Source organism: Saccopteryx leptura, chromosome 1 (assembly GCF_036850995.1).
Source record: "Saccopteryx leptura isolate mSacLep1 chromosome 1, mSacLep1_pri_phased_curated, whole genome shotgun sequence".
Classification (NCBI taxonomy): Eukaryota; Metazoa; Chordata; class Mammalia; order Chiroptera; family Emballonuridae; genus Saccopteryx; species Saccopteryx leptura.
The window spans coordinates 5,415,615-5,429,189 of record NC_089503.1 but is presented as its reverse complement, the minus strand read 5'-3'; the positions used below and the strand labels follow the sequence as shown (position 1 = coordinate 5,429,189).

The 13,575-nt window shown below is 52.8% G+C and overlaps 1 protein-coding gene across 23 annotated transcripts in view; it reads left to right on the top strand.

The window, feature by feature from the left end:
• The window catches only part of PPP6R3 (protein phosphatase 6 regulatory subunit 3), a 144,521-nt gene that overhangs the window by 128,396 nt on the left and 2,550 nt on the right, over positions 1–13,575 (top strand). For 7 of the 23 annotated variants that reach the window (XM_066385236.1, XM_066385010.1, XM_066384844.1 and 4 more), the window contains 5 exons: positions 1,048–1,184; positions 3,311–3,464; positions 4,894–5,000; positions 6,624–6,774; positions 12,175–12,406. In XM_066385236.1, coding sequence (XP_066241333.1) covers positions 1,048–1,184; positions 3,311–3,464; positions 4,894–5,000; positions 6,624–6,774; positions 12,175–12,361 — 736 coding nt within the window. In that variant the 3' untranslated portion in view covers positions 12,362–12,406. Of the gene's footprint in view, positions 1–1,047; positions 1,185–3,310; positions 3,465–4,893; positions 5,001–6,623; positions 6,775–12,174; positions 12,408–12,445; positions 12,566–13,575 lie in introns of those variants that run through there. The other 16 variants (XM_066385313.1, XM_066385167.1, XM_066385082.1 and 13 more) reach the window with 5 other exon arrangements.

Sequence of the window (13,575 nt, the reverse complement as noted above, 5' to 3'; positions counted from 1 at the left end):
CGACTAAGCTAATCTTTGAAAGATACAAATTAGCGAAGCTCAAGCAAAAAAGATGACCTGAAAAGTCCTGTATCTATTAAAGACTTTTCTGGTGAATTGTACCAGACATTTCAGGAAGAAATTATACCAGTTCTATACAAAAAGCTTCTAGAACATTTCTCCTTGACTGGGACTCGAACTGGTGACCTCGGGATTGAGCTGGTGACCTCTGTGCGCTAGGAAGACTATCCACTGAGCCACCAGCCAGGGCTTGACAAATTAATCCTTAAATTCCCGTGAAAATGCAAAGGCCCTGGAACAGCGCTTACATACAACAGACTGGGAGGGCCAGCACGGCCTGACTTCAGGTAGTTAGGACAGTGTGGTGATCTAGACAGGGCCTAGATTGGGGGATAGAGTAGAGCCTGCAAACACGCATGTAGACAGCTGATGCTTGGTGTAAGCGCTGTGGCAGTTCCGTGGAGAAAGGACAGGCTTTGGAACAGCTGGGCATCCCTGTGTGACCATCCACATCTCTTACCACATATACACATGAACTCCTGGGTCATAGACCCAAGTGCAAAACTATAAAACTTACACTAGAAATCCTTTGTGAACTTGGGTTAGGCAGAGTCTTCTAAGATACAACAGCAGAAACACTACATGGAAAAAATTTTAGTGAGTTTAAGTTTATCAAAATTAAACACTTTCACTCTTCAAAGGACTGAAAGGACGAAGTGCCCACGAGGAGAAAACATTTGCAAATCACCTGCCTGATTCAGGGCATGGGAGAGGCTGTCAGAGCCCTCAGGACCGTCAGGAGAAGGAGGACAGGAGCCCAGTCGGCGCGCCTGGCTGGGCTCAGCGCCCTCGGTCGCCAGGAGAGTGCTGGCCAGTGCCACCCCGGTGCCCGTGCCCTGCTGGGAGGAGGCTCAGCCATGCCCACCTCCTAGGCAGACACAGGCAGCACAGGTCTCAGTGCCACGACAGACGGGTGTGACGTTGTGGGGGGGTCTGTGGACCGGTCTGGGCTCGGCGGGGGGCCGAGACGTGCACTGACCATGTCAGCCCCTCTTTTCCCAGCTCAGGGAGCACGGATAGCGAGGAGAGCACAGACTCGGAAGAGGAGGACGGTGCAAAACCAGACCTGTTTGGCTCCAGCAGCGCCAGCACGGAGGACAAGATGGAGGTGGACCTCAGTGAGCGTGAGTTGCCTTCTCCCGTGTCCACCGCGCCTAGGTGGACACGGGTGTTTGGACCAGAGGCAGACGTGTCTGAAGTGGTGCTGAGGGATAGTTAGTTGAAACATGTGGTTGTCTGACCAGGCCTGAGGGAAGGAACAAGCAGCGGCTGAGGGTGGCACCTCTTCTTGGTGTGGACACCTGTGTGAGTCCAGCTAGAGGGCGTGGCACACGCGGCCTCCGGCTGCCGTGCAGGAGGGGGGACCCAGGTCTCAGAAAGGCAAGAAAGTTCTGTGATCTGTGCAGCACCCCGTGCGCTAAGGCGAAGGACACACTTAGAGCTGGAACACTTTTAAACGGCTTTGTTCTAGTTTACTTGTGAACCTGAAACCCTGCAGCCTGTCTCGCCCAACACTTGCTCACGTGCTGCCATTTGCTCGGAGGACCTGCTGCCCACAGACAGCGGTGTTAGCTTCTGAGAGCTGCGGGGCGGCGCTCCGCATTCAGGTGTCGTCCCTCTGGGGTCGGGAAGCCAGCCCACGCCCACACACGGACAGGTGGGGGCCGTGGACGGACCCTGCGGCGTGCAGGCTGCCTCCAGTCCTCAGAACAGATGAGAAAGCCGGGCTTGGGGAAGATGAATAACTTGCCCAAAGCCACAGTATAGGCTTTCTTTAAAACTGGAACGTTGCTGTTGTACCCCGGCACTTCTCAGGTCTTTGGTTTTGAGGGTAACTCCCAAATAGCTGGCAGGTTCTGTAGCCTAGCATTCCTATCCTGGAGCCTGGAGTCCCCAGTGCGATAGCGGCTACTCGGATAGAGCACAGCGCTTTCCACAGCCAGCTTGTCGCAACGAGGAGGAGGGATTCAGCTTGAGCGCTCAGAGCACAAAGCACAGGTTTGATACCATTGAAAGGAACACAGCTTTGAGGAGGTGACATTTAAATGGGCCTGCAGGTCAGAACCAGACTTGGTAGGCAGGCAGCATGGTGCGAGGTGCCGCAGACAGGAAGTAGATGTCCCACTCAGGTCCCTCCACTTACGCCTCTGAAATGAGCCGGTGCCAGCAGACAGACCTAGTAAATAAGGAGAGCTCTCCGCCACCGCTCCCCCCGGCTCCCCTCTGCCAACGCCCCCCTCCACTCCAGTGGGGCAGTCTTTTCCAGCTCACACATGCAGTCACATACTGTCCGCCTGGCCTGGCGGTGGGGTCACAGCTCCTGGGGAGGGGCTCCCCGCCACAGCCTGCCCCACCGGCCGGCAATCGGGAGTGCCTGTCACCTCTTTGGATTCCATGTTTTGCTAAGACAGCTCACAGAACTCCGAAAAGCACTTTACTTCCTGTACCAACCTATTAGAGATATTGTACAGGGTACTAATGAACAACCAGGTGAAGAGATGAGTAAGACATGATCCGAAAGGGTCCAGAGCACAGGGGCTGCTGTCCCTGTGGAGTTTGTAATGTGCTGCCCTCTGTCCACCCAGAAGCTCTGACCCCCACAGCCCCATTAAGGAGGTGAAATGATTAAATCATGGCCGTTAATGGTGAGCTCAACTTCTAGCTCCTCTGCCCTCCTAGAAGGTTGGCTGAGGGGTGGGGGTGGGGGGCTAGAAACTCCAGCCCTCTGATCACAGTGGGTTCCCCTGGCAACCAGCCCCCTCCTGAACTCTTCAGCAGCCCCCAGCCACCAGTCGACTCGTTAGCATTCAGAAGGAACCACTAAAGAGATTGGATGGTGGGGGGGCAGGATATGGATTGGGGGCTTTAGGGCTGTTTCCAATGGACTGCAAGTGAACAGCCAACATACTTTTTTAAAAAATAAACTTTTTATGTGGAATAATTTTAGATTTACAGAAAAGTTACAAAGATTTTACAGGGAGTAGCTTCCTTCACCTATCTTTTCCCAGTGTTAACATGACCTTAGTACATTTATCAAAATGAGGAAGTTAACGTTAGCATATTTTTTCCTGTATCCTTTGCATCCCTGTGTGATGTTTCCACTGGCAGACAGTGTTAGGAGTGAGGGCGCCAAGGGGCAGAGGACGTGGGGGCAGCCCCCGGCCTTGCCTTCTCCCTGCAGCTGCTGTCTTTGAGTCATGGCAGATCTCTTTTTGAGAAGTATCTTATATATAATTCCTCCCCTCCTCAGCACCCAGCTGGTCGGCCAACTTTGACGTCCCCATGGAGACAGCCCACGGTGCTCCCCTAGACTCTGTGGGCTCTGACGTCTGGAGCACGGAGGCGCCGATGCCGACGAAGGAGACAGGCTGGGCCTCATTCTCTGAGTTCACGTCGTCCCTGAGGTGAGCACGTGCGCCAGCCGGCACCCTCTCCCCGGGGACTGGGGCGGTGCGTGGGCTGTTGCGCCGCTCGTCGCCTCCACCGCCTTCCCCGCTGAGTCTAGTGCCTTGAACAAGGTGGAAACCACCACGGGGAGGTACCCACATGGCTCGGAGCAGCAGGCACCACCCGGGCAGCTAGGGTCCAGGCGCCAGGCTGGGCGGGCAGCAGGGCAGGACTGAGGAGAGCAGGCTGACGGGCCCATGAGGAACGTGGAGCAGTGCGAGTGGTCTTCAGTGTAATGAGGACAGGGCTGTGTCTCGCGGTAGCTTGCCCAGGGCTGAGCAGGAAGAAGGGGCGCGATGGGTACGCTGTGTCTTGTTTGCATTCTCGATGACAGCAACTGGCTGTTTCGTAATTTTCCTAATACTGGCAGCGTTGGAGTATTAATCCTAGATTTAATGTCTTGTTAGGCTTAGTTTGATTTGCAAAACGTTTTAGTTTGCTGGTAAGATGCGGGAGCAGTTGCCGGCGCAGACAGGCTGAAGGGCAGGCTGGAGCCCTCCCTCCTGCGGCCGCTCTCAGGGCGGTGAGGGCGGCTGCTCAGAGACGGGCGGTGTGGAGAGCATCCCCAGAGTACCACGTGTGTCACCAGCTCTGCTTCGTGCTGGAGTCAGGTTCCAACCCTGCATAGGAGCCCTTGGTGACCGCAAACAGGTTGAGGCCGCTCGTCCCCTCCCCCCGCACAGTGCTGTCCTCGGGTCACCGAGGGGGCCGGCCCTCAGGCGGCTCGGTCCAGTGGAAGTCAGGGTTCTTGTGGAGACGATGCTGAGATGCTCCTGATACTGGGCAGGGCGCTGGGTGCTGCCCGGCCCTGGGGGCCTGGTGAGGGGCCACCAGGCTGGCCGCTGTGACCCTGAGGAGGCCCCGGTCACTCCTGCTCAGGTGCACTGCTTACCGCCCACACCCACCCCGGGCCCCGGCCATCTTAACCAGCCGCTGGGTCTCCCCAGCGGAACAACTGATTCACCGCGGTGCTTTTGTGAATACAGGGTGTCCTTGGGTTACCATGGTGCTGTTCCTACGACGGTGAGATAACCTGATTTTGGTGTAAGTCGTAAGTCAAAACACACCCTAGCCTGTCACTTATCTGTCCAGTTGTAAAATCATAGTCTAGGACATAAAAACACAACTAGGCCATGGAAAAAGGAAAAGGAAAAGGACATAAATATATTGTACCGTGCAGCCAAACCAGTTTGCCCGTGTAGTAAGTACGACGCTAATGGTGTAAAGCTAAAACACTCACGTCCCAATTTTTTAAAGTTTTTATGGGAATGAGTGTCATAACTCAAAACGTCGTATGTTGAGACTGTCGTAACCCGAGGATCCCCTATAATGGTGACAGAGGGTTACTTCCCATTGCTAACGTCTGGATTTTCTTTTTTCTAAAAGTACAAAAGAGCCTTTAAGGAGTAACTCTCCAGTGGAAATGGAGACCAGCACTGAACCAATGGACTCGCTGACGCCCAGTGTCTCGGCGCTGGCCGTGCAGCCGGAAGGTGGGTGTGGACCGCCAGTGCACAGTCTGCTCAAGCTTCAGCGCACACTGAACACTTCTAGGTCTTCAAAGGGGTCTTTGTCTGCTTGGCAGGTTTAGAAAGCTTGTCTGCATGGCAGGTTTAGAAAGCTAGACTTGACTCTCAACTCTTGTGCTTAAGAGCTGCATGGAGCCAGGCAAGAGATGGTGGGCTCATGTCCACAGAGCAGCTGGAGAAGAGGAATAGTGTGTTCGCTGTAGAACCACAGCGTGTTGCTTCTAGGAGCACGGGACCTGAGTTGTCAGTTGTTCAGTCCCATCCGTGTACCGAAGGAAGAGTGTCTTCACCTGTGCTACCTGGTAAATAAGAGCCAGAGCCTGTGTGCGTTCCCAGCCCAGCTGCTCCTGTGCTTTTGCCCCTTGGAGGTGACTGCTGGAGCCTGTGTGTGTTTCTTTCACCTTTATGGACAGAGAAAATGGTCTGGGGTGTCCAGTGGTTGTCTTGTGCAGGACTCGGGGAGTGGGGGGAGCGAGGAGGTCAGTGACAGACTATGAGGAGGACCGGCAGTGTGGAGGGGGAGAAGGAAGCCCTGAGAGAGAAGTGAGGACAGAGCACGGGAGCCAGGGGCAGAGGACAGGAGTAACACCGCCCACTGTTGGTTGACTTTTCGCTGTGTTCACAGTGTGTACAGAGAACCTCACTTGAGCCCTCAGCGATGCTGTGGGGAGCTTCAGTTGCCCCATTTTGTGGTTAAGGACATTCAGGCACAGATTAGCTGCCTTGCCTCAGGGCTGTGCTGCTGGTGAGTGGTGAGGCTGGGCTTTGAGTTCAGGAATCTGACTTTGGGCCCCATGCTTACAACCTATAACCAGGTGGCTCCATGTTGTAGAAGAAGGAGCTCATCCACAAGGAACCACAAGTGACTAACTTGAACAAAGAAGAAGAGGACCCAATGCATGACTGGTGGTGTTGCAATACATAGAGCATCAGCCTGGGACGCTGAGGTCCCAGGCTTGAAACTCTGAGGTCACCAGTTTGAGCAAGGGGTCACTGCTGTGTCTTGAGGCCCCCGGTAAAGGTACTTAGGAGAAGCAGTCAGTGAGCAACTAAGGTGCCACACTGCTAGTTGATGCTTCTCATCTCTCTCCCTTCTCTCACTCTCACAAAAAAAAAAAAGACAAGGGCCCCAGTGGGACAAGTGAAAAAGAGAGGATGAGGGAGGCCAGGACAGTGGGTGAACTGAGTGTATGCTGTGGGCTGAACGGGGGCAGGGGGGGCTAGAATCGGTAGGGCCCTGCCCTGTGCTGTGGGCCGAACGGGGGCGGGGGGGGGGGGTTGAATCGGTAGGGCCCTGCCCTGTGCTGTGGGCTGGAGAACAGCAGGAACCGCACTGCTAGGGGGAGCTGGGGGTGTGGGCGTGCTGGCCTGTGCTGAGCGGCCCCGGTGGAGCATCTCTCCTGTGGGCATTGCTAGCAGCCTGTGCCCAAGAATTGGCCAGGCGACAGCAAGCAGAGCATCGCTTTTCTTCTTCAAGCAGCAGGTGACAGACACTTTGGGAGCATGGGCTTCACAGAAGAGGGGTCCCACCCGGGTCTTGTTCCGTTTCGGTGTGGTGACCCTCAGCGGGGCGTTCTGTTGTTTCAGTGCCGGGCAGTGTGGCCATGGAAGCCAGCTCCGACGGGGAGGAGGACGCGGAGAGTGCAGACAAGGTAACTGAGACAGTGATGAATGGCGGCATGAAGGAGACCCTCAGCCTCACTGTAGATGCCAAGACAGAAACTGCGGTCTTCAAAAGGTAACCAGGGGCCACGTCGTCCTGCAGCTTCAGGTCGCTGGGAGGATGCTGGGGAGAAACCGCCAATAGTGACATCTTTCATTTGATCTGTGTGTGGATTCAGACATTAGTCTGACACCTTTCTAATGTCTCTGTTCAACTCAATAAATCTTAATGGAGAGATGAAGAGTTTGGATCCCTAAGTGTGCTCTACCCTCCCTTCCCACTCCCTCACTCCCCTTCCAGTCCCCAGCCCCTCCTACCTTTTCTGGGTAGTATTTAGAAGTCTATCAGTTTCAAAATACATGAGTATTAAAATGGACAACTCTTGAGTCATAGTAGAAATTGACTTGTATACCGGCTACAGAAATCAAAGGCTCAGTGTCCTGCTGATCACTTTCTTCAGACGTCATGCAGTCATTAGAGTTCAGTAGCAAAATGGTAGCTTTACAAGAGGTGTAAAAAGCTTGTATCAGAACTTACAGACTGCAGTTAAATCATACTTAGAGCTCTGGTCTCCGTATCACACGGACCCTTCCTTCAGCATTCGTTGGGAGTGCTGCTGTGCTCCCTGTAAAGGCACCGCAAAGCAAGGATGTCACGAAAGAGAAAAGTGAATGGTAGGCTCATTGCACGTGTGGACATAGATACACAAAACTTAAGAACTGGCAAACCCAATCCAGCAGTGTTTGAAGTCATGGCCAAGGATGTATGTCATGAATTGAGGATACTGTAACATTGTAAAAAGTATTAAAGGTAAGTCACAGGTAAATAAAAAGATTTTTTTAAAAAGCCATATGGGCCTTTGGTAAATGGAGAGAAGGATTTGATAAAAATTGAGGCCATTCAGGACTTTTTATCAGACTGGGCGTAGAAAGTGGTCGCCCGAGACTGGTAAGTGTCTCCTGAGCACACACAGCGGGCGATCTCCTTCCCAGGGAGCATGAGGACTGTGCCCCGGGAGGCGGGCCCAGGCGCTGAGACTCCCAGTGCGGCTTCCTCCATCCACACTGCGCTGCCGGTCTGAGCAAATGCAGCATAAAATACAAATGCATGGAAGGCACAAAGATTTGAAAGAAATAAAGTGATTATTGTTTGTTTATAGATTATGATTTTCCACATAAAAATTTCTAATTGAGTTTATAGACAAATAGTAGATACACATGAATCAGTCACATCCTGTGACCCAGTACAAGATGTTCTGGGTGTGTCTCTTTGTTTAATTAAAACTTAAACCTTTTCTATAAGATAACTAAGATTGAAAGATGTAATAAAGGCCTAAATCAGGGGTCGGGAACCTATGGCTCACAAGCCAGATGTGGCTCTTTTGATGGCTGCATCTGGCTCGCAGACAAATCTTTATTAAAAAAAATAATAATGTTAAAAATATAAAACATTCTCATGTATTACAATCCATTCATTTCCTACCGCTCATGTTCATGGTTGCGGGTGGCTGGAGCCAATCACAGCTGTCCTCTGGGACAACACCAAATTTTTATTGGTTAATGCGTAACGTACGCAGGTCATTGTATGGCTCTCATGGAATTACATTTTAAAATATGTGGTGTTCGTGGCTCAGCCAGAAAGGTTCTCGACCCCTGGCCTAAATAAACAGGGAGCTATGCCATGTTTGTTAAAAGGAAGATGTCTCTGGCATTTTGGTTAAAATTAATCTAGAAGATGAATGTATTTCTCATGAATTCCCAGTGGAGTTTTCCATGGAAATTGAGAAGTTGATTGTAAGATTCGTGAAGACCAGAGAGAGCTGTGCATAGCCAAGGGCATTCTGTAGAATAAAGTGGGGGCTTCACCAGATGAGGCATCAAGGCTGCTTACAGAGCAGAATAAGCCTGCCAGAGTCCATGAGTAGGCTGACCCTGGACGCTACATCGCCGAGACGGCAGGCCCTGGGCCAGAGTCCGTGCGCTCCCTGACCCCCGATACGCACATCGCTGAGATGGCGCAGCCCTGGGCCAGAGTCCGTGCGCTCCCTGACCCCCAATACGCACATCGCTGAGATGGCGCAGCCCTGGGCCAGAGTCCGTGCGCTCCCTGACCCCCGATACGCACATCGCTGAGGTGGCGCAGCCCTGGGCCAGAGTCCGTGCGCTCCCTGACCCCGGACGCTCACACCTTAGAGTAAGGAAAAATGGACTCATAAATAGTGATTATCCATTTTTAGGGAAAATTAAGATCTCAACACAAATAGGAAAGGCACAAGAACAACCTTCAGAAGAAAAATATACATGAGAGAATATCTTCAGAATTTGGAGGTAAAGGACTTTTTAACCATAAAATAAGCCAAACTGTAGAGGAAAAGATTGACAAATTTGACTTTTAGTATCTAATATTCCAATTGGTGGGATAAATTGGAAAGGCAAGCCGTAGCTAACAAATATTCAGTGGTAGAATAAAGGAAGGGTCTAATGTAAGAAAGTGACAGTGTAATAATTTTTGAAATGGACAAAGGGTACAAGGAAGCCATTGTCTGCGGAGGAAAGCGAAGCCTACCCAGTGCAGAGCGGCCACAGGCCAGCGGGACCAGGTCCGTGCTGCCCCCTCATTTTCCCCGCTCACTCCGGGATAAGGCATCGCAGAAAATAGGACCAACGCACACACTGCCTCGGTCTCTGAGGCAATGGAATCTCAATCCAAAGCCAGGTAAGGCTAGTTAGAGAAAATGATCCACTTGTGTCCCTTACAAGCAAACTGAGTGTGGAAACCCTGTGTGCAGTTTTTGCTGACTGACTCCAACAGCAGTGACTAGTGATCAGAGCTGTCCCTAGAGTCCAGGGACAGGCCAGCCTCAGGCGGGCAGTGTGACGCACCGCATGTGGATAGGCCAAGAGGATGTCATGGGACACTTCAGACGAAGCTGTTGAGAGTCCTTACCTATATGTGATTAAAAGTCTGAGCAAAGCAGGGACAGACGTGAACTTACCTTAGTAAAAGTTAAATACCAAATACTGCAACAAAACTGTACGTAATGAGGAAGTGTTACAGCTGCGTTCGCTCTGAGGACCAGACGAGGATGCCCATCGTCACCACCACTGCACGCGCAGTCCTGGGCAAGGGTTGGGGCAGGAAAGGGAAACAGGTGTAGGTAGGGTTAGATGGGATGTTGTAAAACTGTTATTTGCAGATTATAAGGATCAATGACTAATAAAAGTTCAGCAGAGCCCCTAGATACAAGATCAGTTTTAAAAGTCAGTACTCTATATATCAGTAACAAGCAGTAATAAAAGGCAAAGGCCCAGTCCCCAGGTACATCAAGCTGAAGTATTTAGGAACTCTGCTAACCCAGACGACTGGAGAAAGCTGGGAGTGTTGGTAGACGCAGCTGCAGGAGGTCCAGCCATGGGAGGCCGCCCTCCCTACCCCACCGCCCTCCCTACCCCACCGCAGGCCAGCTTGGCCACAGAGAAGCCCGCCGCATCCAGTTTATCTGTAATGCAATTCCAATCAGAATTTCAGTTGGAGTTTTAAAAGGCACTTGATAAACTTACTCTAAAATATCTGTGGACTAATGAAAGGTCCCAAACTGCTTCAAGAGCCGTAAGAAAGGTGAGATGAGACTTGCCCTGGCAGACTCAGCCGGCGGTGTAGCACACGGTGAGCTCCAGTGTGATGGGGAGAGCCCAGGGACAGCAGGCATGGGGAGGGGGTGAAAACAGGGAGCTCCCCGCCCCTGCCCTCCTTGGAAGGCGGTCTCTGCAGGGTGGAGGCCAGTGGGGGACCTGAGCCCGCGTGGTGCTTTGCCAGGCCAGGCTCTGTCTCGGTGTCTCCTGTGTGCTGTTAAGTCTCCTGGTAGTCAGAAGAAAGTGCAGGGTAGCTTTCTGGCTTGTGGAAGAAAAGGACTTTCTTTTTAAAAACACAACTTTCAAAAGCATAAACCAGGGTAGACTTGGACTGCACCAAAGTTCAGAATTTCTAGCCGATGAAGTATAATAGTTAAGAGGCAGATGGGAAATGGAGGGATCAAGTTTACAGTATCTCAATGAGAAACTAACATTTACAATTCAGTCCCTATAAATCAGTGAGGAAAAGATAAGCCTAAGTCAGGAAGTGGACAAGAGACCCCAGGCAGTTTACAGGTAAGGAAAGCCAGAAGGGCTAGAGAGAGAAGAGATGCTGAGAGCGTGTTGGTCATCCGGCACGGCAGCCCGGCAGGAAGCAGGCGGTGCTCAGTGCTGCTGGGGTCACGAGCTGGCCTCCCTGTGGGCAGCCAGACGCCCAGGTAGTTGTTCCCTGGCCCTGTGCAGTGTCGGGAGTTGCCCTGTTGTCCACAGAGGCATGGGGGTGGAGGCTCGTTTGGCGCTAGGTGCTGTGAGAAGAAGGTAGAACTGAAAGTACACGCCATGGGGCACTGCCAGCAGGGACAAATGCGCCTTCCCAAGTGTGCTCATCACGGGACGCAGTGACGTGGACCACCCAGTGCCACTTGTGTGACTCAGCATACACATACACGTCTGTGCCAACTGCATTTTATAGGAGTGATGTACAAGAGTAGCATTACAGTTGCGAGTACACGGAAGTTTATTGTGTTTTTAGTAACTACTGTGGTGTTTTCCATACGAACAACTTGAAGCCTACTTTTGACTTGTGCTTACGTGTGAGATGTCTCGGGTTGGTGCATCTGTGGGTGGGAAGTGGAGAGTGAGCAGAGGAGCGATGAACCAGGCAGCTCATGACAACAGGTCTTTAGATTTTTAGCTTATTTTCCTCAAATTGCCTGGCCCCATTTGAAAGCCACCTGAGAGATCCTAAAACTAGGCTGTTCACAAGCCGGTCCCGGGGAGCCCAGCTCTGAGAGTGAAGGACTTTCCCAAAGGGAATCTCCATCTAGTCCCTTTAGCTCACTGCCGTCTTGATTATGTCAAGATGGAAGTCCAGACAGTATAGATGGAAGTTTGGAATTTTAGCCCACAAAAGCTGAAAGCATTTGCTACTTGTCTTTCTCCACCAAGAGCCATCTGGGAAGGAAGAACTCGCCCATTCCTGTTCCACCACTACCACCACCACCACCACCACGACCACCCCTACCCTCACCCCTGTCCCTTTCTGCCTGTCCTGGCTGCAGGTCTTGGCGCTCTTCCTCCAGGGTTTTTTGTGCTTCTCACTCGTGGTTGGAGGGCAACTCGAGAAGTTCAGGCCCGATTCAGGCGCCGTGGAACCTCACTCACATGGCCTCAGCCGGCAAGCTGATGGGGGTCTGTCCTATTGTCAGTGTAAATGGTGGGCTTGGCCCCGGAAGCAAAATGCTTAACTAAAGATTCATTCCTTCGAACAGGTTCATTTGACACCTTCATCGAGTCTGCAGATTTGCTATGCGCAGTCGTGGACATATTAACCCCACCCCCATTGTAGGAGTGTTCTGACACTCTTGTACATTTCTTTTCTGTTTTGCACACTTGGCGTCAGAGTGTTGAAATCCTATCGGTATGTAAGTCACGGGGTCCGTCCTCTGTCGACACCAGCTGCATCACATCGTCCCTTTCGGTTCCCTCCTGCGTGGCCCTTTCCTCCTGTGCTCCCCAGTCACTGTCTGTGGCCGTGTCCTCACCTGAGCATGCTCAGCCCCAGGGCTTTGACTCCATGGCAGCCATGACTTCAGAACCATTGCATGTTCCCTCACCCGCTAGCAGCGCCGGCGCCTCAGGTCTAATGCCGCCTCTCGTCCTCTTTGCTGCAGCGAGGAAGGAAAACTGTCTACCTCTCAAGATGCTGCTTGTAAAGATGTGGAGGACAGCCCTGAGCCTGCCGAGGCCAAGTCTGCGGCTCCCCGGGCGCCCAGCAGCAGTCCCGAGCAGAGGTAATGCCCCGCAGGTCTGCCCAACCGCTGGGAGGGAAGTTGGTGTCTGGGGTGGGGGGCTGGGCAGGAAGAAAGAGTCATCACAGCTGTCCTCCAGCGTCCGGTGACTCCCTCAGCTCAGGGACGCTTCCCCAGTCTGTGTGGGACCAGGGCGCCTGAGCTCAGAAGTCAGTTTGTCCCCTTACCCAGAGGCTGAGAGCTGGCCGTTCGGGAGACGCAGCATCACTCGCTCTTTAAGAAATCATCAGGGACAGAGGGTCTCTGTGCTGGCTTCACCTGCTCCCTTCCCCTCATTGGTTTGGGGGGGAGCATTAATTCGTTTCATGTAGCTGTTCCATTTTTAGTCACGTACCCATTGAGTGCTTCTCGTAGGTGCCCTGACCTGGGGTTGGACCTGCAGCTTCTGGTACACTGGGTCAGCCCTTACCCACTGAGCACCTGGCCAGGGCCACCCACTGCATGTGTGATGAGGTGCGGAGTTGAGACTGACTGAGCCCCTCTAGGCTGGGGTTCCATGGGCCGTGGCAGCCAATTCTCATCGGCCCTGCGGAGTCTGCCGCCCCCAGGCACAGGCGGCTCCGGTGCCCGTGTGGCTCAGGGAGAGCTTTCCTGGGGGCCTTGCACACGTGGAGCTGAACTCCCCGCGCACAGCGATCACCTGTTTGGTTTACTCTGAGTGTGCACATCCCACTCCCAGGGGCTTCCCTTCCGAGCTGGGGCTGGAGGGCCGGTGCCACCACATGGCCAGCAGGCTGGGCACTCCCTCCAGAACACGAGAGCTTGTCCTGGGACCACAGCATTTCCCAGACGTTTTTGGATTAAGCATTTCTACATCTGAATGTTCCTTCCTTAAGGAATAAAGGAATCTTTAAGGTCATTAGCTGTACTTCTCTCGTGACCAGGCCCCTCCCCCAGAATCTTCAGGCACTTTAGGGGCAGCGTGACCAGCAGGGGGCACGGCGCTCGTCCCTGGGCAGCAAACTTCCATCATCGCAGCAGACCGCCTTTGC